This window comes from Rhamphochromis sp. 'chilingali' (assembly GCF_963969265.1).
Source record: "Rhamphochromis sp. 'chilingali' genome assembly, chromosome: 12".
In the NCBI taxonomy this organism is placed as follows: domain Eukaryota; kingdom Metazoa; phylum Chordata; class Actinopteri; order Cichliformes; family Cichlidae; genus Rhamphochromis; species Rhamphochromis sp. 'chilingali'.
Genome location: NC_137939.1, coordinates 14,811,706 through 14,839,041, shown reverse-complemented (window position 1 = coordinate 14,839,041; position 27,336 = coordinate 14,811,706). Strand labels below are relative to the sequence as shown.

General features: G+C 42.0%; 1 protein-coding gene across 7 annotated transcripts; it reads left to right on the top strand.

Moving 5' to 3' along the window:
- The first annotated feature begins 17,038 nt into the window (after positions 1-17,038).
- Positions 17,039-25,408, top strand: LOC308407590 (uncharacterized protein). Of its 7 annotated transcripts, none has more exons than XM_080899365.1 (6): positions 17,050-17,207; positions 17,880-17,952; positions 20,775-21,830; positions 21,913-22,068; positions 23,091-23,183; positions 24,191-25,408. In XM_080899365.1, exons 3-6 carry the CDS (start codon positions 21,066-21,068, stop codon positions 24,506-24,508), a joined length of 1,332 nt encoding a protein of 443 aa, XP_080755491.1. In that variant the 5' UTR covers positions 17,050-17,207; positions 17,880-17,952; positions 20,775-21,065; the 3' UTR covers positions 24,509-25,408. The 7 variants fall into 7 exon arrangements, 6 of the variants coding, with proteins under 6 accessions (XP_080755495.1, XP_080755494.1, XP_080755491.1 ...); XM_080899366.1 differs by lacking the exon at positions 17,050-17,207 and adding an exon at positions 17,219-17,343; XM_080899369.1 differs by lacking the exons at positions 23,091-23,183; positions 24,191-25,408 and adding an exon at positions 22,510-23,023 and having other exon boundaries at positions 17,039-17,207.
- The last annotated feature ends 1,928 nt before the right edge of the window (positions 25,409-27,336 follow it).

The following is a 27,336-nucleotide window of genomic DNA, read 5'->3' as shown; positions in this document are numbered from 1 at the left end:
AGAAAAAATGCGTTTCAACTGTTCTGATACTCCTGACCAATGTTCCCTCTAATTTTTCATGTGTCTGAGCGAAAACACAAACTCCCTGAGCGATCCCTTGGACCACTGTGAGCAACAGCAGACATGTGCACTGTAGTCACGCCTGCAAAATACAGTATATAAAGACCAATGCTGGGCAATTAATTATATAGTTACTTCTTCAAAAAAGTTACAGAGTTTTGCATAAAACAAAGTTTTTTGCAGCTGTTTACCTAAAATGCTGCCAAGGTTTTTTTTTAACAAACATTTCAAACTATTTACAGAACAATCAGCTGTTCTGCATCAAATTTGATGCCACACAAATTATTTGTGCCACTAAAAAAAAAATAAATTTCTGTCCACTATGAGATAAAGGAGAACAACAGCCTGATACCTGCAGGCCTGACAACAGGAGATGTATCACTCCTGTAACACCTGTAACATTTAGTTCTGACACACAAAACAAAACTATTGACTACACTACACACTAACTACACAATATTTGCGCTAAACGTCCCAAATCACTCACATCTCAAAACCGCCATCACTTCTAAAACTTCCTCCCGTTTCTTAACAACTAAATACCATGTTTTGATTGATTGACATGGTACATTTTTCGACCAATAGGAAAGGGTGGGTGTTTTGGTTTTGTCTTTGCTCACAGCGCGTAGGAACGTTTTCCTTATAAAACACCGTTTTTACCGTTTTCGGAAGGAAGAAGAAAACCAAACATTGTACACTTCTTTCTTTTTTTATCACAACTCTGGTTTTATGTGACCTATCAACACAATTTAAAAACTGGTATAAAGTCCACGCGTTTTCCGTCTGTCCTGCTCACATCTCCAATGGTTGTACACGTTGTCATTAACGTGGCTTCACTCCACATCAGCCACGCCACTTTGCTAGCTAAAACACCGGTGTCGGCACATGAGGACGCTGTCATAGCCTGTCAACGACGTTGATTAGCTGCGTATATACGAATGTGAATCGCATCATTGGCTGGACTATGGGATAAGGTGGCATCGTTGTAATCCCATATGGGAGCAGCCAGTCACTTACTGACTAACATTGCAAAGCAGAATTGTTAACATATTTACTTTAATTTCAATTCAGGTTAGAATTTTTTTGTGTGCGCAAGCCGGCTCCTTATCGCAAGCCGTGGGTTTTTTTTCTTTTCTTTCTCTCACCCTCTCTCTCGCACTTTTTTTCTGCTTCACTCCGCATGCCAGCCTTGTGCTGGGCAGAGGGGGGAGGGGTGGTAGTTACACTGGCAGTAGCACAGGAACAGAGCAGGAGGGAGAGAGAGAGAAAGAGAGCCAGGAACAACAATATCACATTAGAAAGGTATAGTAATCATCCACAACTATTTTCAGTTGCGGATGATAAAGGATTCAGAAAGTTTATTCATGCGGGCCCATATGACAGAGAATATGCATGTTCTTTTTGTTTTCATATTGTAATTTATATTTAATTGTGTTGTGGTTTGCAGTGTTTTGTGTTGTTTCACATTAAATTTGTTTAAAAGGAAAAAGCTGAAAATTTAAATAGTTAAAAGTTGAACTTTGACTAGTTGGTTTTTGTATTATATGATTTATTTATTACATTTTAATGAATAAATAAAAGTACAGTTACGGTGGCCCATAGAGACAAAACACGTACAAACTCCAAAACACGTACAAACTCTAAAACACGTACAAAACACAACAGAAGTTCTCCAGGATGCTAGGGCGCAGTATTGAGCTTTTGTTACCTAGTGGCTACACAAGCCAGCAAGTACCAACGACCGGATTTGGTGTGTGGTAGTAACAGGTAAATGAACTTTTTAAAAAAAATTATTTAAATATATGAGTGCTTGTGTATAAATACACAAACAATACACATATGCTTTCATGCTTTCAATTGTGTAATTTAAGTGATCTAGGTACCTCTGTTTTGGAAATTCAGTTAACGCTAGAAATGTGTTTTGGAGTTTGTATGTGCTTTGTCTCTGGGGCCACCACATATATTTATATATAAACATATATAAATAAAACCACTTTTTTTACATTAGTAATTCCTTTTGTGCATAATTTTATATTATTGTTAATAATAAATTAATTAAAGCAACAAAACAACCTGAAGAGCCGGTTCGGAGCCGAAAGAGCCGGGTCTCTAAAAAGAACCGGAAATCCCATCACTGTCACTGACTCACACTACAAAGCAGCACAGAATCAATTGTTATGTATTTATTTTAATTTCGATCAAGGTTAGATTTTTTTTTTTTTGCGCAGTGCAGGTTTTCTGTGCGCGGAGACCGTGCACACTGCTGACAACTTAGAGGCGGGGGGGGGGGCAATCGTACAAGTGCTGCTTAGGTGGATTCACCTCTGCACCATTTAGTTATGAGCTGTTGCATCTGTGGATGCCAAAGAGAAAACTTTCCACTGGATACTGAGCTGACTATACCTGTCTTCTGCGTGTAGCACAAGCGTTTACTAGTGTAAGTCTGTAGAATTTCAATTTACAAAGTCAGTTACCAAAACTGTTAATACTTCCATGAACCATTGAGCAAGGCATATTACTTGATAGATGCTATTAGGAATGCTTTCAAAAGGCATCAACAGCACAGATATAGTAGAAATCATTCACAGAACAATGTTTTCAAGTAGCATGTAAACATTTTTATTTATGCTGTTAGATTGTTCTAATTTGACATTTTTATATGTTTTAAATGAGACAAAATTACAGGTTCAGACAACAGATGTTTTGGTTAATCCAATTTTTTATTTTTATGGGTAAGATGTTATAATACCCTGGTTCACTCTGTGACTTACTTTGTCTCCTATAAATCTTCTTTAATTCAGTTCAATTCAATTCAACAGTATTTACATACAAATGAATTGAACTGAACTGAATTAAAGAAAAAACCCAACAATCCCCTATAAGCAAGCACTTGGCGACAGTGGGGAGGAAAAACTACCTTTAACCCTTGTGCGCCCGCCTGTTCTCGGGGCGTGGGTCGTGGTGACCCCCCGAGGGGTGTGTGTGTGTGTGTGTGTTGTTATTAGGATGGTATTGATGATGGTGATGATGATGGTGATGATGATGATGATAGGGTGGGGGTCGCTAGGACCCCCTCGGGGCATATATGTGTTATGATGATGATGATAGGGTGGGGGTCGCTAGGACCCCCTCGGGGCATATATGTGTTATGATGATGATGATGATGATGATAGGGTGGGGATCGCTAGGACCCCCTCGGGGCATATATGTGTTATGATGATGATGATGATGATGATAGGGTGGGGGGGGTCGCTAGGACCCCCTCGGGGCATATGTGTGTTATGGTGATTAGGGTGGGGGTCGCTAGGACCCCCCTCGGGGCATATGTGTGTTATGGTGATGATGATGATGATGATAGGGTGGGGGGGGGGGGTCGCTAGGACCACCGTGGGGCGCTTTTGTTATCACGACGTCGGTGGCGTCTGGGGAGCGGCGGCGCGGGAAGAAGCGGCGCAGTTGGGACAGTACGTGACGGCGCAGTTTGTACACACGTGCACTCGGCACTCGCGGCACAGGATCTTGGTCTTGACATCTTTGCTCCTGGGACACACGCGGCACCTTCGCCTCTTGACCGGAGAGGAGTCGCGTGGCGTAGCGTTAGAGGCTGCCTCGGCGGTAGCGCCTCGGGCCGCGACTCTGCCTCCTCCTCCTCCTCGCGCTAAAGCCCTGGCTTCGAGCATGGGGCGCGCGAGCGCTTTGCCCAGTCGCTCGAGGAAGAGCCGTTGTCTGTTGAGCTTGCCCGGCATCCAGTCGGGGTGAATTTCCCTCCTGTAGGCCGCCACGTCGACCATGTTGTGGAAAAGGGCCACGGGCCACCTGCGGGTCTTTCTCCTGCAGCTGTACGTGCTCACGACCTTGTCCAGGTTGTCGACGCCTCCCTTGGTGCGGTTGTAATGCAGCACCAAGGGCGGTTTTGCGCCGCTTCTGTCGCTGCTTCTGTTGCCGCCACTGCTTCTGTTGCCGCCGCCGCTGCTGCTGCTGATGCTGTTGCCGATGCGGCGGCTAGGCCGGGGCTCGGGGCCGGAGCGATGGTGGTAACGGGGAGCTGTGGTGAGGAGCAGCACATTCTTGTTCTTCTTGGCCACGTAGGAGAGGATGATCGTGTCGGGCCCTCGTCCTCCTCCTCCTCCTCGTCCCGCGGAGCCGCCGAGTACCACGGATTCGACGGAGCCCACGGCCCTGCCCTTGACGCAGCGCAGCTCTCTGGGGATCTCGGGTCTGTTCGACCGCAGAGTGCCCAGCACGGTGTGGCCTCTCTCGCGATAGAGCCTGTCGGCGAGCTCGCGCGAGGTGAAAAAGTTGTCGCACGTGACGTTGCGTCCCGGAGTCAGTCCCTCGGTGAGGTCCACGACCACTTGAGTGGCCAGGTGCTTTTCGGGAGGGCCGCGCTTGTCGGGCTTGCCGGTGTAGACTTGCATCTTCCACGCGTAGCTGGAACGTGCGTCGCACGCCACCCATATCTTGATCCCGTACCTGGCCGGCTTGCTGGGCATGTACTGTCTGAACGGACACCGTCCTGATGGAGAGAGAGAGAGAGAGAGATGGAAATGGGGAGAGAGAGATGGAAATGGAGAGAGAGAGAGAGATGGAGAGAGAGAGAGAGAGAGAGAGCGAGAGAGAGATGGAGATGGATGGATGGAGAGAGCGAGAGAGATGTGAGAAAGTGTGGGGGGAGATTGGGGCAGAAACGCAAGGAGAAGAGACGTGAGTTTGACAGAGAACACGCTTGCTTGCTTGCAAGCGTGGAAGACATAAAGAGTCATGCGAAAGCACAAATGCGGAACCCAACACGAATATACAACGAAGCGAACTAGCCTGTTTTCGCCATTCCCGCTCCTATTCCTCCTCTCTTATCCCAGTCACACACACACACACACACACACACACACACACACACACACACATATACACACACACACACACACACCACGTACGTACCTCTGAACGGCACCAGTCTCTCGTCGACGGTGACCTCCGGTCCCGGGCGGTACATGGCGGGCAACCTCGCGCACCACTCATCCCACACGGCTCTGATGGGGGCCAGTTTGTCGTAGCTATCGCCGCCGTTGCCGTCGCCTCGCCCGGCTCGTCTGGTCTCCCTGTCGTCGAAGCGCAGCGCGCTTGAGTAGGCTCGAAAAGTCTTGAGCGGCATCGTGGCTCTGAACACGGACCTGCCGCTCTCGGCGTGCCACAGGCTCTCGCAGGCCTCTCCCCGGGACCTGTACACGCCGGCGAGCACGAGCAGCCCCACGTAGGCTCGGAACTCGATGCGGCCCATGGGCTTCCATCCGTCGATGGCGGGCCTGCGCCTGTCCGCTTCCAGGTTGGTCATGGCGATCACCGAGTCCTCTATCTCCGGCGGGAAGTAGGCCATGAACGTGGAGGCCTCGTCTCGCGCCGCCGCCACGGCCTCTTCGGTGGGGCCTCGTCCTGGCGGGTCGAGGTCGTCGTTGTCTTCTTTTCTTCTTGCGAGCCGCCGTCCTGGCAGAGTTGCGACGCCATTTCGTAACCGCGATCCTCTTCCCCGAAATACCTATCCACCCCATTGTTTTCGTCCTCCTGATCCTCCGAGTAGCGCTCCTCCTCGTCGTCTGCGAGCGTTCGGGTCGTCGTTGTCGTCCCCCTCGGCCTCTTGCTCCTCTTCCTCCTCACTCTCGTCCTCCTCCAAGTTCTCCTGTAGCTGCTGCTGCTGCCGCTGCTGCTCTTGGTCTTCCTCGACCCCTAGCCCTCGATAGCGAAACGTGGCCGGTCGCAACAACGGAGCGACTGGAGCCGACCATGCAGCGTATGCCAAATGCGCTGGCGATGGCGATGGTGACGGTGAGCGGGAGGAGGAGGACACCGCCGGCGATTGCGATCCGCCTGTACTGACCTTAGTGCTCTTTGGCTCCCACGGTCTAGTGCGTGACATTGTCTTCTTCGTCTTCTTCTTCTTTCTCGTTGGCACCTTGTTGCCGTTGTTGTCGTCGTTGTAGTACGGCACGCGCCCGGACATCGCCTCTGTAACCCGTAACCCCGACGCGCTTAGTACCCGCCATCCGCGCTCTTATCATCTCTCTGCGCAACGCGCTGTGCTTTCGCCGGGGTGTTTCTCGGCCACCTTTTACAAGACTTTATCGTCCGTGCTTGCACGTGTGCTCTCTGTCAAACTCATGTCTCTCTCTCTCTCTCTCCCTCCCTCCCTCCCTCCCTCCCTCGGCGGGGGATCCGCATCCCCCGGCCCTGCCCTCCCTTCCCATCCCGTCCCATCCCCTCGGGGGGGGGGGGGGGGGGGGGGGGGGGGATCTCGCGACCCCGACCTCCTCCCTCCCTCCATCCCTCCCTCCCTCCCTCCGTGGGGGACCCGCATCCCCTGGCCCCGCCCTCCCTTCCCATCCCGTCCCATCCCCTGGGGGGGGGGGGATCTCGCGACCCCGACCTCCTCCCTCCATCCCTCCCTCCCTCCGTGGGGGACCCGCATCCCCCGACCCCGCCGCTCTACCCCTGGTGAGTGCATCAGGGTTAAAAAGGTAGAAACCTCCGGCAGAACCAGGCTCAGAGAGGGGTGGAGCCGATGACAAATGTATACACAACTAAATATTAAAGCAAATATGCTTTAAAATTGATCTTTAGGGACTTGAAGTAACTGTTAATATTTTAGTTGTATATTTTATAGGAACAGAGTTGAAGTCACTTAAGTGAACAGTCTCAGAAACCAGTTGTGCTTCTTTTTCTTTTTTGGCTTTTCTCTCGGCATGTTGTCATCTCGGGCCTCTGGATTTTCTGGTTTGGTAGTACTGGCCTCCTCTTTTTCTTGCTTATTCTCCTGGAGTGTCTCGACTTGGGCTGGAGAATTTTCTGCTTCGTTAACCCTGGTCTCTTTTTTACGGTGGCCCCTAGAGACAAAGCACGTACAAACTCCAAAACACTTGCAAACTCCAAAACACATGCAAATTCCAAAACACATGCAAACTCCAAAACACTTGCAAACTAAAGAACACATGCAAACTCCAAAACACGTGCAAACTCCAAAACACGTACAAACTCCAAAACACTTGCAAAATCCAAAACACTTGCAAACTAAAAAACACATGCAAATTCCAAAACACGTACAAATTCCAAAACACTTGCAAAATCCAAAACACTTGCAAACTCAAAAACACATGCAAATTCCAAAACACGTACAAATTCCAAAACACTTGCAAAATCCAAAACACTTGCAAACTAAAAAACACATGCAAATTCCAAAACACGTACAAATTCCAATACACTTGCAAAATCCAAAACACTTGCAAACTCAAAAACACATGCAAATTCCAAAACACGTACAAATTCCAAAACACTTGCAAAATCCAAAACACTTGCAAACTAAAAAACACATGCAAATTCCAAAACACATACAAATTCCAAAACACTTGCAAAATCCAAAACACGTACAAATTCCAAAACACGTACAAATTCCAAAACACGTACAAATTCCAAAACACTTGCAAACTCGAAAACACATGCAAATTCCAAAACACAACGGAAGTGCTCCAGGACACTAGGGGCAGTGTTGAAATCGATTTGCAAAATAAACGGCAAGTTTGTCTGTATGGGACGGTCTAGTCTCCGTCGCGCTTCCCAGGTTGCCTAGCAACCATGATACTAACCGCTGGAAACGTGTCATGCAACTTGGTTTGACAGAAATGAGGGAGAGCATATTTTGTTCATTTGTTTGTTTGTTTCTACAAGAGCTTTGTGTGATTTGATAAGTATCTGAGGCTGAGACCACAGGACAGTAAAACATGATTTTTGGGCTTCATTTCTGTACTGAACAATTATTTCAAGATTAGTTAGTAAATAAGAATTAGCTGATGTTGTTCATGAGACTAAAGTCATATCACTTTGGTAATGTAAATATAATATGGCCAATATTAAAGTTATTATATTAATCATTATTAGCTATTACAGCAGTGAACATGAACTCTGTGTCAAATACTGAGCTTCAGTACAGATTCAAGTTGCAGTTATTTATATGTCTTATCACCTTAAATCTTCACTCAAAGACAAGTATCTTTGACAGTGCATATATAGGTGTATCATATATAAGAGACAAATGTTGTTCCTTCAGTATGCTGGCATTACTAAATTTGGCTCATTGCTTACATATATTTATAAAAAGAAAATGTACAAGCTGTGATAACTGTTTCTGATAAAATGAAGAGTAGACTGATATATGAAATATTCCTTTATTGGGTGAGAAAATCAGACCATGTCATAACTGCTTTCAGTCATACAGAATAGATATCAGAGCCTTAAACAGGCTGGCTTCTGCTAAATGGGTCAAACTGGGCAGAAAGTCTACAAACACATAACATCCTTATAGAATATGATGTAACACTATAGATCAACTTACCTCAGAATATATAAAGCATATAAACAATTACAGCAATATGATGCAACAAACACAGCAGTGCTACTGATCCAAAATACTCAAAGCTTCATAGAACTGGAACAAACATTTATTTTTAGGTCCATTCTGCTGCTGATACATACTTTAGGTTTCTGAATATTACACTTGTTGCTGCCTTTCATAGTGTGTAACTTGAAGGCCCTGAGTACTTTCTCCCACACTGAAAACACTGGAATGATAAAATTATTTGAACATTACCTAATAAGACTGATTCAGGACAGACAATTAGTTATTTTAAACTTTTCTAGCAGTCCTTCACAAACAGGGAACAGTCTGTCTATTCTCTCCATCTGTCAGCTGCTGCTGGCTCTTCCTCCTCCTCTTCCTCACACACTGCTGAGTTTGTCCTGGTGGATCATCAGGGGTGCAAAGCCTCACAGATGATGTGCAGCAGTGTGTCCCTCAGTCTGTCCTCACTCTGGACACTTGCAGTTGTCACACATGGAAATCAAATGTGTGATAAGCTGCAGGATTCAAACACAAGTGTAACTTATAAACACATGTTCATACCTTTATTACACAATCAGAGAGAAAGAAACAGAGAGCGAGTGCAGGACAGACAGACAGGTGAAAGTCTCAGGTGTATACACTGCTACAAAACAGCACAAAAGAAGGAGGATTTAGTGTTTGTGTTATTACGAAACAAGAGGAGTTCCCAGATGGTACAGTGAACACATGTGACTCCTGCGATTAAAGCATCTTTCTTTCAGCTTAACGAGTGAACCGTCAGCTCGTTCAAACACACGTTAAAGTCCGTTTGGCTCGACGCCACCGAACAGAGGCAGCAATATAACATAGCTAACATTAACAGTGCAGTGAATCCTCCTTGTGCTGTGATATTCAGGACTGCAAACCGAGCAGCATCACTGACTTTCAGCTTGTTGTGTTTGTGGATATATGACTGACTTTAATTATCCACAAAATCATCACAATCTCTGTAAGATTAAGGTCGACTATATATATATTTTTTTAAAGTAAAGGCTTTAAAACCAAGTTAATTCTGAAAGTACAGACATCACTAATGTCACATAACTTTCCCAACATGTGGCCAACAATAATGGTTTAATGTTCTTCATTAAAAAAATATTTGCGCATAAATAAGTGACATAATATTCAGTACTTACTTCTGAAAGTTTACTCTTCCTCCGCTCCGCTTCCACTGTTTTTTTTCGGCAAAATTATCCACACCACCACCGCACTATGAAGTCTGGGATATGTTGGGCCATGAAGGCTACACCGACCCATCCTTAAAATTCAGGGAAATTATGGACGCATTTGAGGGCCGCATTTCGAGCAGCCTTTGACTTGGGAAAGCCTTCTCTTGTTGCTGTGACGTAATCGGCCTTAAAATGCGGCCTTTAAGGCTGCAAACCCCAAATCCGGTCATTGGTACTTCCTGGCTTGTGTAGTTACTAGGTAACAAAAGCTCAACACTGCCCCTAGCGTCCTGGAGCACTTCCGTTGTATTTTGGAATTTGCATGTGTTTTTGAGTTTGCAAGTGTTTTGGATTTTGCAAGTGTTTTTTAGTTTGTACGTGTTTTGGATTTTGCAAGTGTTTTGGAGTTTGTACGTGTTTTGGAGTTTGCATGTGTTTTTGAGTTTGCAAGTGTTTTGGAGTTTGTACGTGTTTTGGAGTTTGCATGTGTTTTTTAGTTTGCAAGTGTTTTGGATTTTGCATGTGTTTTGGAGTTTGTATGTGTTTTGGAGTTTGCATGTGTTTTTTAGTTTGCAAGTGTTTTGGAGTTTGCATGTGTTTTGGAATTTGCATGTGTTTTGGAGTTTGCAAGTGTTTTGGAGTTTGTACGTGCTTTGTCTCTAGGGGCCACCGTACTTTTTGATCTATTGTCTCTTTTTTGGCTGGAGAATGATCCTGATTGCCAACATTGGACTCGGTTTCTTCCTTCTTTCTTGTCTCTTGCAGGGACCGCAAAGACTCCTGAAGAATGATCTTTTCATCTTCTGTTTGCTTGAGTTGTTTGCGGATTGTTGTGTTCTCCTGGTTTTTTCTCGTTACAATCTCCAGGTAGAAAGCTGTTTTTTTCCAGCTCTTCTTTTAAGTTTTGCACCTCCAAATTATTTGCCTCACAAACAGCCTCACTGAGGCAGAGTTTGACTATGAGCTCAGCGAACTCACAGAGGGCTCTTTCTTCCTGTTCTTTACGTTTTGCAACTTCCTCTTCTAGGTTTTTCTGTGTTTTGAGGAGTTGCTCGCGGAGTTGTTCGATCTCTTCCTGCTGTTTTTTACATTGGACCTCCAACTCAGCTTCCTGAACAGTTTTCACCTCTGTAGAGTCTGTGTGCGGAGCTTCTGTAGTTTGTGTTGAAGCGTCCACACTCAGCTCTGCAGCTGTGACAGCTGTGTTGCTGTCTTGAACAGGAGCCTCACTCACATCAGGGGTGAGATTCTCCTCGGGTCTGCTTCTGCGAGCCTGTTCCAGTTGTTTTTGGAGCTCAAGAATGGTTTTCTCAGCATTTCCTCTGCAGCACTGTAGCTGCAGGCGAAGCCAATCATTTTGGGTTTTAGCCGCAGTAGCTTTGTGGTTCGTGGCTGTCATAGTGTAGAGATTGGTTTTACTCATGTGCTGAGCCTCCTGCAGGTGGAATCTCAGTGCAGCCATTTCATCGGTCTCACTATATGGACGTCTGCCATCATTTGGCATTAAGTGAGGATTAGGCTGTGGTTGAGATGGTCCATCATTGGTTCTAAAGTCAGGCTGATGATGCACAGGCCCTCAGTTCGGTAAAAACTGTGGCTTGTACCAATGCTGCCCAGGCCCATTATTGGGGTTAAAGTGGGGATTGGTCTGATGTGGCACAGGCCCTCGATTGGGTCCAGGGTTTCTGGTTCTGGGGTTTGCATTTTTTGCTTTTTATTCTTGTTTTTACCCTTTGGTTTGTCAGATGGAGTCACCTCATTTGGTGCCTGGTTTTTCCCTCTTTGCTTTGGGTTTGGCTGCTTCGCTTTTGTGTTAGGGCGAACAGCGGCCGATGAGGTTCCTTCCTGGGGATCAAGGTTTTCCTGCACACTCTGCATTCTTCTTGTCTTTGCTCTTACAATGTACAATGAAGATTTTTTCTATTCGATCAGGGTTTGGACTTGTGTTCGTGGCATACACTGAACGTTTCAAATCTTTTTCCTAAAGGTTGGCTCGCGGTGTGTTCCTAAAGAATCGCACAGTTCTGAGACATACTGAGAGCACGCGGTGGTCCTGTTTAAGGACTTTTGAGATGATGTCATCTGAAAAGATGACATCATCTCCTTTGATCATGCTCCTTTGATCTGTTTCCTTTGATCTAATAGAGCAAATTGAGTGTGATGTCATCTGCTTAGAATGTAGAATGTGATGTCATTAACTTAGCAGAGAATCTTGTTTGTCTTTGAAATAGAATTCTACCAAACTTAAATTAAAAGCTTTAATTTTGTACGAGATGTTAAATTCCCAATCTAAAGGCCAAATCTATCTGAGATCTTTAGGAGAAGATTACACAAATAGCTCAGAAGCTTCATTAAATGTTTCTGCATCAACATGTTTTCCATATACATCTTTAAAAATATTTTCTATTCGCCTAAACAAATTTGAAAAGAGTCTTTGTCATATTAATTTCAGTCCTAATGCAAAAAGGAGAGTTTTTCAAAGCTTCAAGTTTAAAAGAAAATCATTTTATTTAACACTATTCCATTGGACATTTGCTATATTCTTTAGTATTAAACTGCAAGTCTGAAATAGGCAGTGTTGGGTAAGTTACTTTAAATTAGTAACTTAGTTACATTACTAGTTAATCTATCAAAAGTAACTCAGTTACTTCAAATTACTCATTACTTTCAGAGTAACTAGTTACTAGGGAAAGTAACTTTGGTTTTACTCAGAATTCTCTTGTTAATGTGTTGCTTCCATAACTGGATACCCAGGCAGACTGCCAGTCTTCTAACTTGCTTACTTGCCACAAGTGCACTGTGCCACCTACCAATAGAAAGGAAAAAATAATGTACACATTACCACGAGAGAAATCCCACGCCTGATTCTATCCTAGCCTGCTTTTTACATCCAACACAAAAACTGCAGTCGTGGTGCTTTCGATTGTACTCAGAACTCGGAAATTCTGCCTTCTGAATAGGAAGATGTAGGTAACACCAGACTGCAGATGAGCTGCATACAGGGCTGGACAGGGACAAAAAAATCGTCCCGGGCATTTTGACTAGAGACCGGCCCACCATTATAGGAAAAATCATAAAGCCTTTGAATGAAAATAAACACTGTTGTGACAGTGATGTACACTGTTCTGATGGTATATATGTATCAATCTATCAATTGTTTGTTGCAAGACTCAGATAATTATTTTTTTAAAAGTGAGACATTTTAAATGAGAATAAGAAAGTATTTCCTTGTGCCCCCCTTTCCCTTTTAATGCCCTACATGGACCCCTGGCAACACTTTGCTAGACCCGCCCCTGCACAGTTACCAGCTGTCAGCTGCTTAGAAAAGGATCCTGGTGTTATTTGTCTCTCAGAAACAGTTCATAACTTCCCTTCAACTCATTCATGTCACCTAAAAGGTAAACCTGTTTCTCCATCACCTGTTCAGCTCTGATGATTCAGTAAGGACATCTCCTGGTTTCATCTTCATGTTTCCCTCTCACCACATATACAAACCGACATCATGACCAGCAGCTTTACAGCTGTGGCTCCAGCAAACATCAGCTGATACTAGAAATTAATATTAAATAAATTCTAACAACAGCTGATCAAGCTTAAAGGTGCTGCTGTTGTTTACCGCGACATCCGCTGGTTTCCTCTTTCTGGCGCAAAGTGGGCGATAAACAAACAAGAGAGCCGATCAGCTGATCATTGATCAGTTTCATGATTGAAGTAGAAACAGGAGAGGGAGGGTGAGAGAATGAGAGAAGAAGAGGCAGCTGTGCAGCGTAAACACAGAATAAATCCAGCTTTGTGTCTTTTTCATTGTAGCTGAAGTCCGGGACAAACTGTTCCTTTTCACCTCAATACGAAACGCGTAATATTTTCTCTGAATACGAGACGATTCCATTTTTTACGGGACGGTTGGCAACTCTAATAATTAACCTTATGAACAAAATAAAGTTCAACATCAGTAACATAGCACCCACCCAGCTGTATAGAAACTCCGTCATGCTAGCTAGCACGCAGTACGAAAAAGTCAGCACAACGAAAATAAACTCCAACTAAACTTTGTTTATATCTGACCCAGATGGACTGCAGGTTATAACTTCTTACCTGAAGTTCAGTTCACCTGACACTCTCGGACCAGCGGCCTCTTCGGGTCTCTCCTCTTGCCTCCCTTTTCCTTCATCCACCTGCTGGCCTCCACCACTTGCTAATGTTATTGAATCTGTGGAAGCTCCGCAATAGCCACCACACGAAGTAACGAATAACGAGCCTATCTAAATCCCAGTAACGAGTAACGCGTTCCTGGTTTTGGCATAATAACTAGTTACCGTGCTCGTTACCACAATAATAACGTAGTTACTGTAACGCGTTACTTAATAACACGTTAGTCCCAACACTGGAAATAGGTGAGTTTCAAAGGGCCTTCACTCAGGACAAAATAACTTATTTGCTTTCTGTGTCACACTTGCAAACTGATAATCACTGCAGGGATGCGTGCATGAGTCAATGCTGTAGAGGACACAATGATCAGGCAACGAGCTGCTGCCACAGCCGCTCCTTAAATACCTGGTCTTGATGAAGAGGAATGACAAATGTGATGGAAAATTTGTGTTTCACCTCTAACCTCTGGGTACTATTGGTATGCATTTGTAACTTTTCTTGTACAAAGTTGTATTTGTTTTTCAGTCTTCATACACTCTAACTGTAAGCTTTGCTAAAGGCCATGACACACTTCATTACCAAACTGGTGCCTACATGACGATGAGAATTTCACTCCCAACCACTGATTAGACAAGACTGCATCCACGTGACGGATATATGGAGTACACAGGACCAATTTGTACATAATAAATTGGCCGATACATTTATTTTCAGAAGAGCTATCATTACTCCTAAGCAGCTGACCGACCTCAACTGCAATTTTCACATCGCTGTGTTCATTTTGCACATTAAACTCCTTTGTACATCCATTTACACGCGACATCTGCATACCTCACTTGTCTTCACTTACTTATTTTTGTACTTATTTATCTTTCATTATTTTAATCCTTATTTTCATCTTCGTCTTAATATCTTGTCTTATTTCTATTCTTATTTATCTTGTTCCTTCAGCCTAACTTGGCATTTGTGTATGGACAGCAAAGGAAGAATTTCATTGAACAGGGAAATGCTATTTCTTCCTTACACATGACAATAAACACTTTGAATCTTGAATTATATATAAAATTATACTATAGTTTATATATAAACTATAATATTTAAAAGAAAAAAAAAGCAAAGCTTAAGTGAGTTCGCCTGAGGCCCAGTTAATCTTACCTCCTTTATCACGAAGAGTTTATGTTCTGGAAAAATTCAAAATGTTAATCATCATATTCGGTGCTCCCAAATAAGGCACACAAGGGAGCTCTCCATACAAGCTGTTCTGATATAAGGAAGGAAGTAATGCATAGTAAATGCCACTTCCAATTACCACTTCCTGTCCGTCTAAAAATTCTTTGAACCAAGTAACAAACTTATTCTAAATAAATCTGGCCTCAGATTTATTATTTTAGTGTTTAGAAAGCCCTTCTACACATATCTGAGCAGCTTAGTAATTTTCTTTTTAGTTTCAGGAGAAAATGGTGCTCCCAACTAAGCACAGCGAGGTAAAATAAGCCAAATAACACGCTGTATTGTGGGTTGGTTACGCTGTCAACAGGTAAGCATTTTTCCAGTGATATGGGTGAAGAAAGAAACATATTTATATATAAAATTACGAACTGCAGGCAGTCTTTACCTTTCAACCTCAGGCCTGGGAGCTTGAGTGTTTTTATAGTTCCTTTGTCTAGGACTGACTCTTCTGGATAGAGATCTTGGATGTCATTTCTAATATCTGTTGGAGCCACTAATCTAGCTCGAAGTTCCAGCTATTCACTATTCTCAACACCTGATGCAGACCTTGCTAATCGGGCAATGTCTGAGTTTGTATGCTATATAGTTTGATGTCATCAATGTAGAGGAAGCGACTGACAACTGCTCCACTCTGTAGTCAGCAGTGTTGGGCAAGTTACTTTGAAAAAGTAATTCATTATAGTTACTAGTTACTTCTTCAAAAAAGTAACTGAGTAACTGAGTTACAATATTCTAAAAGTAATTAATTCAATTCAATTCAATTTTATTTATATAGCGCCAAATCACAACATAAGTCGCCTCAAGGCGCTTCATAGATACAGAGAAAAACCCAACAATCATATGACCCCCTATGAGCAAGCACTTTGGCAACAGTGGGAAGGAAAAACTCCCTTTTAACAGGAAGAAACCTCCGGCAGAACCAGGCTCAGGGAGGGGCGGCCATCTGCTGCGACCGGTTGGGGTGAGAGAAGGAAGACAGGATAAAAGACATGCTGTGGAAGAGAGACAGAGGTTAATAACAGATATGATTCAATGCAGAGAGGTCTGTTAATACATAGTGAGTGAGAAAAGTGACTGGAAAGGAAAAACTCAATGCATCATGGGAATCCCCCGGCAGCCTATGTCTATTGCAGCATAACTAAGGGAGGATTCAGGGTCACCTGGTCCAGCCCTAACTATATGCTTTAGCAAAAAGGAAAGTTTTAAGCCTAATCTTGAAAGTAGAGATAGTGTCTGTCTCCTGAATCCAAACTGGAAGCTGGTTCCACAGAAGAGGGGCCTGAAAACTGAAGGCTCTCCCTCCCATTCTACTTTTAAATACTCTAGGAACAACAAGTAGGCCTGCAGAGCGAGAGCGAAGTGCTCTAATAGGGTGATATGGTACTACAAGGTCATTAAGATAAGATGGGGCCTGATTATTTAAGACCTTGTATGTGAGGAGCAGGATTTTGAATTCAATTCTGGATTTAACAGGAAGCCAATGAAGGGAAGCCAAAACAGGAGAAATATGCTCTCTCTTTCTAGTCCCTGTCAGGACTCTTGCTGCAGCATTTTGGATTAGCTGAAGGCTTTTCAGTGAGTTTTTTGGACATCCTGATAATAATGAATTACAGTAGTCCAGCCTGGAAGTAATAAATGCATGAACTAGTTTTTCAGCGTCACTCTGAGACAGGATATTTCTAATTTTAGAGATGTTGCGCAAATGGAAGAACGCAGTCTTACATATTTGTTTAATATGTGCATTGAAGGACATGTCCTGGTCAAAAATGACTCCAAGGTTCCTCACAGTGTTACTGGAGGCCAAGGTAATGCCATCCAGAGTAGGAATCTGGTTAGATACCATATTTCTACACTCAAAAAAATGAACTCAGCCTATCTCTGCTTTTACTAAAGTAGATTTTGTTGTTTGTTCTTAATAAACTCGATTTTGCAAAAATCCTTAAAGTGTTTGTGCAAATTTAATGAAATGTTGTTACTTTTTGTTGTTACACAAAGTCATTGAACTGTGTCAACGTAACATTGTTGAGTAAATTCACAGGTTTGTCCCTCTGCACATACTGCTGCGTGCAGAGCCCGCCTAAATAAGGGCCAATGCGCATGCGCACCACCCTCTTTCTCAAGCTTGCTATTTCTTCGCCATGTGGACTGGTTCAGCCGCATTTTTGTCCAAAAATCAGGTAAGAAGTCATTTTTCTTGTAAAGCCCGTCTACATATATATGTTCACACGTCAGTTAATGTCGCAAGTGCTACTAAGAAAAGAGTACAGGCAGGGTTTTGCCCGGTAAAGGTTTGCTAACGTGGACTTGCTGCACGTGAGTTTCCAAATGATTTTGGAGGGGACTCCATTGCAATAGCAAAGCTCTGTTTTCAGCCCAAATGTAGTGTAGCGCTAGCGTCGGTATGCGTCGGTACGCGTCGGTACAGGCAGCGCATTCGGTCCGGCACGCACTTTCGCGCCAAGTTTATACTCGGACGCCTGACTGCGTTGCACTTTAGCCAACAACAGTGGAGAAGCGCTCCTCGCTAGCAGACAGGTTAGGGTGTATTTTCTGTCTAATATTTCAGCTTACGTTTTGATGTAGCTTGCAGAAAGCATTTAGTAAGCTGGTGTAAGATGAACTGCATTAATGTTGTACAATGTCCATGGGATTTCTCACTCGACTTTTAATGTCAGATTACACACACATTTACACAATATGCAGTGGTGATGATGTAGATCAATAAATTCATTGTTGTAGCATACAATATTAAAAATAAAACTGATTAATATGAAACATTAACAATGTGCAAATTATTTAGTTTTTTCAGGGACAGTGTAATGAAAATGTCTTTTGTGCTTCTCCCCCAGATACGTTGATGTGGCAGTGCAAATTGTGCAAAAAAGTGGTGTCATCACGAGCTCTGTTATTAAAACACTACAGGTTAGTTCATAGTAGACAGCAGTATCCATGTGCCTATTCTGATTGTGTCTGTGTTTTCAAAACATGGAATGCTCTGCATAGCCACTTAAGCAGATCACATACCCAAAGAACTCTAGACAAGTCTGTGAGTTTGGCAACATTTAACTGCCATTTGTGTTCCTGCTGCAACATAGCTTCGGAGCAGGAGTATTTTTCTCACATTAACAACCATCTAAAATGTAACGAGACTGTGCATTGCATGTTTGAGGGTTGTTCTTTCAAAACAAATATCTATGGTACATTCAAGTCTCATCGAAATAGGAAACACAATCCTTATACCTTAAAAGACTTCAAAATCGGTATTGCTAACACTATTGTAGGCCAAACATCAGCTGATGACAGTACAGACACTATTGTAGAAGAGGACATAAGTGCAAATATTGATCACGATACAACTACAAGTGAGACTGAAGATTTGGCAAATGTAATAGAACTTAATTTTGCATCTCTTTTACTTAAGTTGGAAAACTATTTTCATGTTCCCAGCATAGCAATTGACGAGTTGCTTTCAGAATTGCACTACCTGATAAGCTGTGCATCAGTGCCTTTGACAAATCAAGTAATTGTAGACATACTCAAGAATCATAACCTTTGTCTAGACCAGCCTGTTATTGAAGAACTGACAAAGGCAGTTTCTTTTAACCCTTTGTTAAAAGCCATAGAAAAGGACGGCACACTTGCCACTGCCTTCAAACGCAGACAGTATTACAGAAAACATTTTGAAGTAATTGATCCAATTGAATACATTCTCGACTCCCAAAGCAAGAGGACCTTTCAGTATATTCCTATTCTAAAATCATTACAGCAGATATTTAAACAAGAAAACATACTGAACAAATTTGTCACTAGCCACAATCAGAATCCTTTTGTAAATAAGTAAAAGTATACATCATATAAAGATGGTCTACATTTTCAAAATAATGAGTTTTTCTCAGGCGGTGAACTAAGAATCTCTATTTGTCTTTATGTTGATGATTTCGAAATTTGCAATCCATTGGGGACATCACGGAAAAAGCATAAACTTTGCTCAGTTTACTGGATTTTAGGTAACTTGCCACCAGGTAGTCATTCATCCCTCTCTTCTATTTATTTGGCTCTCTTGTGCAAAAGTGAGGACCTTAGGACCTTTGGCTATTCAAAAATATTTGAGCCACTTTTGCAAGACCTTGTCATTTTAGAGCAGCAGGGAGTGTTCATTGACAATTTAGGGGTCAACTTTAAAGGCACTGTCCAATATGTAGTGGCAGACAGCCTCGGAGCTCATGGATTGGCCGGTTTTGTGGAAAGTTTTTCTGGAGATTACTTTTGCAGGTTTTGTACTGCTACACGCTCAGAAATTGAATCAAAAGCTACAAATAGTGACTTTTCTCTGAGAACTGAGGAGCTCCATCGTGTACACATAGCAACTGCACGTGAGACAGGGGTAGCTTGTTGTGGTGTGAAAAGCTCGTGTGTCTTAGCAGACAGTCTGTCTTTCTTCAAGGTCACTACAGGATTCCCCCCTGATCTTGCACATGACCTTTTTGAAGGTATTGTGCCTTTTGAGATAGCTGAGTGCCTTCGAATACTAATAGGCAAGAAGTACATCACTTTTGAAAATCTAAATAGACTTGTTCAGTCATTTCCCTACAAAGGAGGGGATCAGACTAATCGCCCTCAGAAATTGCCTCACAATTTTCTTAGTAAAAAAACTGTTGGTGGCAATGCACATGAAAATTGGTGTTTACTAAGACTTCTGCCACTTATTATTGGACAACACATACCTGAAAACGAACCAGCTTGGGAACTTCTACTAGATTTGAAGGATATTGTTGAGCTTGTTGTGTGTCCTGTTCATAACAGTGACTCAGTTGCATACCTGGAGAGTAAGATTTTAGACCACCATCAAAGGTACAAAGAAGTATGCCCAGATAGAAGACCATTGCCAAAACATCACTTTCTGGCTCATTATCCCTCAATAATTCGCCATTTTGGTCCACTTGCCTTATTATGGACAATCAGATTCGAGGCAAAGCACACATTTTTTTAAAAAGTTGCTAGACACACAAACTGCTTCAAAAACATAACCCTGTCTTTGTCAACCAAACACCAGCTCATGATTGGCCATTACATGCATTCATCAGGCTGTAGCAAAGCCACTTTTGAGGTTTCACGAGTCTCGGCAGTCCCAGTAGAACTTCTCAAACGTGAAATTGCACATTGTCTTGCTGAAAAGTACCCTGACACAGCTGTAGTTAGCCTTGCCCAGAGTGTGTCTGTTGCAGGCATCTACTACAGGAAGGGCATGTTAATAGTACATGGATCACTGGGGGGTCTGCCAGAGTTTGCTGAAATCCTGCAGATGTGTATTTTGGCAGATTCGTTGGTGTTTATAGTAAAAAAACTGAGCTCATGGTACACTGAACACTATGGATCCTTCAAAATTGACCCATCTCCAAAGGAAATTTCTCTTGTTGCACATGAGGATCTGGTGGATTGTTATCCACTTTATGACTACCAAGTCGGAGCTTCTCGCATGGTTACATTAAAGAGATACATACACTGTTCAGGTAATTTTAATGTCCATGTTGCCGATTTAATTTTTGTGCTGTATAGCAGTACTTCTCAAAGTTTGGTTCTTAAAAATAGTTGGACCAGAACTTAAATCTACTCGGATATGTTTCAAGCCTTGTAAAAATACTAGAAAAAAAATTGTGCTGCAAAATTCTGAATACCACTAAAAAAATGTAACATGTACTGAAGTTTGGGAACCACCTGCTCATGTTCTTGCACTTATTTTTTAGAGTAACAGTTGGAGATTGGGACATCAGAAATGACAGCCCCAACAAAGCTTCTGATAATCCTGGGGGAGAACAACGCACTCAAGTTAACCCTTCCTTTGGGGATACCAAAGAATGTTAACGAGCTCAAAGCGGAGATTGAAAATCAGTGCGGAGTTTCTGAACAGTTCAGATTGCAGTACATGGACACAGATTTTAATCAGTTCCTTAACATGACATCCACATTTGATCTAAAAGACATGGACAAAATAAAAGTGATTAAAACAGGTGTTCCAGAAACATCCACTGGTAGTAATGAAAGCAGTGTGTCCTCATTTGGGTAGCCCCTGCTCTGGCCACAACCCTGATTATGACACAGATATACTGTCATCGCCAGAATCCAGGTCATCAAGCTCCTCGAGCTCAGCAAACTCCACGCTGCGATCAGAAGCCTGGCCACTGGACTTTCGCATACCTGAGTTTAGCTTCGATGTAGAGCTGCAATTGACAAAAGGCAACCAGGAATTCCAAGCCAATGGAACACTTTTAACCCTAAAACCAAAGCTCAAGTCTGACATTTTAGAGAGCTTGTCTTCAGAAATTATGAAGTACAAAGCTTACCCTTCAGACAGCAATCTTAGTGATGTTTGCCAAGCTTTGGTTGTAAAGCATCCATGCTTGAAAGAGAAGGGTTCAGAAACTGGATTTTCTGCATGGAAGATCAGTTTGAAGTATAAAATGTCAAACTATCGTGGAAAACTGAAGAACTTAGGGTGTAGTGAGTTGGTCATCAATTCTCTCAAAAGAAGAGGGAACAGTAATGTGCATCCCAACCAAGTCAAGAAACCCAGGAGAGCAGAGGTGAATTTCTGCCCTGATTATCCAGCTGGAGAAACCCGAGAGAGTCAGGAAGAAGAAAGGTTGGTGCTGCTTTCAGAGTTCAAGAAGAAGAACAACAATGAAACCATCAAAGCAAAAATGGCCCAAACCTTTCCTCACCGGAGGCAAGAAATTCTTCAGGACATGCCCTTCGTAGCTGACTTTAAAAGCCGATGGCCAGCTCTTTTTTCTCCACGTGAGGTAACTGAATCAGTTGATCTGCAAATGCACTCCACATGCAATATTTTAAACCCATCACGCTAAACATTTGTTTATTTTACAGATAAATGCTGAATTCCAGCGCATCACTACGATCCCGCTAACATCCACATTTATGGCACAGCTGGACAACAACACAACCAAACTGACCAAAGTCTTCAGAAACAAGGGAGGAACATCTGGACGCAAGATCACAGAAATCATGGCTGCAATTGATGAGGTTTGGAATTAATTTTTTTCAATGCTTCATTCCCTCTTTTAATACATATGATTTTGTTGTCTCCTTCTATTGTAAGGTAAAGTTTAATGTTGGTATTATGGGATTGTTTATTCTTTGTCCTTTTCATGATAGTGTTGTCACAGTAATAAAGTTTTAAGTTGATTTGGATACTTTATAAAAAAAATTGCCAGAATTAAAAGCTGTTTTTACAGGACAGTAGCGTTTCCAAAACGGGATTTGCCGCGGCTCCCTGGGGAGAATTTTGGCATTTACAGTAGAAAAGCTGAAGCTAGAATAAACTGCCATCAGGCACCTTTCAAACCAAGACGGGATAAAGGGAGGTCTCTGAGCTTAGTACTACAACTGTTTTTTCATTTGTCCTTGCAAAACCTCCTGTTCAAGTCCTCCAAACACACCCACGTCACCCTGCTTCTCTTCCAGCGTCACTGGCTGCTGGTCAACTTCAAGGTTCATTTCAAGATCCTGGTTCTGGTCCTTAGGGCCTTACATGGACAAGCACCATCATACAATGGAGATCTTCTCAGTCCCAACACCCCCAGCAGGTCCCTGAGGTCCAGTGATCAAAGCCTGGTAGTGCACAACAGTCTAAAGACCAAAAGTGACAGATCATTGCTGCTGTGGCCCCCAAACTCTGGAACTCTCCTCCTAAGCCTTAGATCAGTGGACTCAGTGGTTTACTTTAAAAAAAAAAATCCTCTGTTCAGGCTGGCTTTGGTGTGACCTCTTGTTCATCCTCTTCCTCACTGGATTCTTCATGCTGCTGTTTTTGGTCGGGTTTCTGTTTTTTTTGGGATCCTGTGGTTACCTTTTTTTGCTCGTCACATTTTTTCAAATGATAATGTTCCTTCTTTCCTTAATTTTTTTTATTTTAAATTTTGTTGTTATTCTGTAGTGTGTCATGGACTTTTTTTCTCAAAGCATTATATACATTTATTTTGCTGAAGTTAACTGAAAATGTCTTTAAAGTTTAGCTAAGTAAAATTTGCTTTTATGTTTTACAGAACGACACAGTTGCAATGAGAAGAGTGTGTACGCTGAAAGGACTTGCAGTCTACCTCAATGAAGATCCGAACAGCTTGATCAAAGAATATCAGGCAAGTAATCAAATAGAAACAATTTCCAGTAATAAAAATTTAACTGACGGTAATTTTTCCTCACACACATTCATTAGATTATAACAAAAAGTTAAAATTAGAACATTATTGGAGATATAAAAGCACAAGCTTATGCGGGAGTGACCCTTGCCATTACAGTTGGGGTGTAATGTGGGCTGAGTGTACTGTCTTTCTGCTTTGTTGTTCTGCCGTGTACTCAGATGATGGACCAACACCTCTCATCTCGCTCTGAGCTGTCTACTGTTTTGCAGCTTAAAGGGATATTCCACCCCAAAGTGAAAATTGGTCTATTACCATATTACCCAGAGTAAGATAAGTGAGAAAAAATAATTTTGTAACCAGTGCAATAATTCTCCTGATCCGGCAGCAGTCTATTTGCTTTTGCCTAGCATTTAAAAAATGGAGTGAATGGGAACTATAAGCATTTTGGTTGCAAATGACTCTTTAATGGTACGAATTATTCCTGGTGAGCTCAATAATCATGTCGACTTTAAATGAAAAGTAATAAGTAACTTGAAGGATTTGGAGGAGTAGATTTAGACTTGGGAATACATTATGGTTACCACATACAACACTGTAAGCCGCCGCTGCATGGTGCATGGATATTCGAATATGTGTTTATTTATGGAAACCAGAGGCTTTTTCAACCACTGTTGTTGTATCCAAGTGCTATGCCATGGCGGGTTACAGGGTGCTTTGGCGTAACCGTAATGTAGGCCCAAGTCTAAATCGCCTCCTCCTGCAAATCCGTCGTGTTACTTTTTACTTTTCATTTGCAGTCGACATGATTATTGAGCTCACCAGGAACAATGGGTATAAGATCAGAAATGTACTGTGCTGGTTACAAAATGCTTTTTTCTCACTTATCTAACTCTTGGCAATTTATGGTAATAGACAAATTTCCACTTTGGGTGGAATATCCCTTTAATTGATATGAAACCCTGCAACTTGTATTATTATGTTTATTTACTTATTAATTTTTTTAGGATGTGGACTTCCATGAGGCCGAAAGTGAAATGGAGAAGACGCTCATTGGCATCTACGTCATCAAAACAGAAGGAGAGCGTGACCTTGACCCGGCAGAAGACATTGGTATCATAATTGAGGGTGTCGCTGTGCTCAGAGATCTTCCTGATGTTGCCACTGCTGTTGTGTTGTTGTTCGGCCTGATCTACACTTTAAACATGAGCTACCCATCCAACCTCAGGTACACTTTTGAGTTTTTTCAGAAAGTACTGATGGGACTTGATGCTAAGAAGCTATCAAACAAAGTTCAAGTGCTCAGAAACAAACTCCTTGAATAAAGAGGAGGAAGCGGGAGGCCCTTATTGCTTAACTTAGTTTGAATGCTTTACGTTCAGGTATAGTTAAGTTGTTCATAAACACTTTTTTTCATTGTCAGTACTGTTTCTTGGGAACATTCACCAGTTTTAGAGAACAATAATGTTCATTTGCATTTTAGCAAAATACTGTTACTTAAAAAATTGGTGTTGCACTTCTTCTACTGCTACTTGACAACATACAGAAAATGACAGACATTTTAAAAAGTTCTAGCGGTTAGGCCGCTGTGATTTGATATTTCAAAGAATGTGACATTTGGCAGCTGTCTGCAACTTGGGATGTAACCATAACTTGAAAAACTGAGTAGCACGGTTTTACAGTACAGTTTTTGAACAAAACAGCCAATTTTCACTGTTTTAAATGAGTTTAGTTTGCTCTTTCATGCTTATCAGTGTTTGAAAATAATTCCTGAAACGTCCTGTAAAATGTAGGATTTTTTTTGATAATTTGGATGCTTTCTGGACCAGTTGAAAGACAAGTTGGTTAGCACTTCACTGATCTTTGAAGTAAAATATTGTTTTATGCACAAAGTATTTAGTTAAAGTTGTAACAAGTTGTCTGCATTGATTGCACTTTGTGTTAAGCTACGGCTCTACAGTCTTTTCGGTCTGTCAACAAGTATTTAATATGCACTGAATGTGCTTAGTAAAGACAGGACTTTGTTGGATCATTTTTTTTAATCATTTTAGTTTGACAACAAGTTGGTTAGCACTTTATACTGATCTACATTTTCTGCACAAAATATTCACTTGGAATTTGTAACAAGTTGCATTGATTGCACTTTGTGTTAAGCTGTTGTGCTTGGAAAAAAGTATTTTATATGCACTGAATGTGCTTATTAAAGGCAGGATTGTGTTTGATAATTTGGGTGCTGTCTTCATTTCTTCCTAAAAGATCTCCCTAAGATTTACTTAAAAATGTTATGTCAAGTGGTTCCACATAACTGGTTTAAGTAACTTTTAAGAAACTTTGCTATTTTGTATGGAAGTAACCAGTGTAAATGATTTATTTGTAATTGTATTGAATAGAAATTACTTAACAATTTTATATAATTCAAAAGTAACAAAGTTATGTAGCAGCTACATAACAGTTTTACAAAGATACTACCTAACCAGGTTATGTCCTTCTAAAGCAGAAAAGTTATGTACCAGCTAAGTAACAGTATTACAAAGATATTGCCTAAACAAGTTATGTAGGCTTAAAGCAACAAAGATAAGTATCAGCTAAGCATTGCAATTAAGTTACATTTAGCCAATACACTTACGTAAATCTAACTTAACAGTATTGAGTTCAAACTAAGTAACAACATTTCTTAAAAGTTACTTAAAGCAGTTGTGTGGAACCACTTGACATAACTTTTTTAAGTAAATCTAATGTTTTATTTTTTTGAGTGTAGGCTTTTCAGGGCCGAGTACAATAACCTCAGTTTTATCTGAATTAAGAAGCAGAAAGTTAGAGGCCATCCAGGTCTTTATGTCTTTAAGACATTCCTGCAGTTTAACTAATTGGTGTGTGTTATCTGGCTTCATGGACAGATAGAGCTGGGTGTCATCTGCATAGCAGTGAAAATGTATGCTATGTCTTCTAATGATACTGCCTAAGGGAAGCATGTATAATGTAAACAAAATTGGTCCTAGCACTGAACCCTGTGGAACTCCATAATGAAAAGTAACTATTGCGTTACTTTAAAACGTTTAACCCTCTGGGGTCCAGGGTATAATTGGCCATTTTTAACTACTTTTGATTTTCCCTCCACATTTTCCCTTTAAAAACTATTTTGCCTTGTTTGGTATCATTCTTTTCGGCACCACCTCACGTGTCTGAATTTACAGTTATGTTTTCATTTTGACATACTGTTAGGGGTGGGCGATATAAGCGATATACGATAGAAACGATATAAATTTGGCCAACGATAGAGATTTTGACTATATCGCGATAGCGCATGTTGATGATGTCATCAAGCTGCGCCTGTTTTGGTCGAAAGCATCGCAGAGGCTAAAACCATTATCATCTGCAAATTATAGCGGGCGACAGTCATAGCAAAGAGATGAAGCACTTTTGAAATATGGGGAAAGCCAAAAACTGCGCTTCCTCCACTTCTGTAACATTGATTCATTAATGTTGAATTCTCTCGCAGCTGCTCTATTCCCATGTTGTTGCAGTATATTAATAACTAACCTCGTATTGTGGATGAATAATCTCAGTTGTTTTCCTGACTGAAGTTTGGCCCGTGTATAGCATCCTGCTTTGCGATTACATTTGTCCCTAACCACCAGAATCCCTCACGTTAACTTTTATCGAGTGGAAAAAAAGTTGCCGTTCATCCTCCAGCTTCACTGTGCTAATGTTATGCTAACATAGCTGTGTCGCTAGCAATCACGTAGCACAACATTATATTTTTAAAAAAAGTGTGTGTGTTAGTCCCCATAGGGAAATAGTTCCTCTGCATTTAACCCATTCACCCAGTGAAGCAGTGGGTAGCCACCAATGCAGCGCCCGGGGAGCAGTGTGTAGAATCGGTAGAGGAACTGTGATCTTTTGAGTGATTATTAAGGAAATGTTTGGCTTGAGTCCTGCCATCCATGTTGATGCAACTTTCCCTCGAACCACCACTTACTACCTACCTAATAATTGTTGCAGACCATCTACACCCTTTTATGGAAACGGTTTTCCCCGATGGCTGTGGCCTTCATTGTTTGCCAGTAAATTTTTGGTTTCATTTTAAAATTTTAGTTTTAACTCTTACATGGTGACGCTCCCCATTATATCTCTGACCTACTGAAACCTCATG

Coding starts and splice junctions, on each gene's coding strand:
- LOC308407590 (XM_080899365.1), top strand. CDS start 21,066: ATGAAAGCAGTGTGTCCTCATTTGGGTAGCCCCTGCTCTGGCCACAAC. Junction 21,831..21,912: donor CTCTTTTTTCTCCACGTGAG/GTAACTGAATCA, acceptor TTTATTTTACAG/ATAAATGCTGAATTCCAGCG. Junction 22,069..23,090: donor TCATGGCTGCAATTGATGAG/GTTTGGAATTAA, acceptor TATGTTTTACAG/AACGACACAGTTGCAATGAG.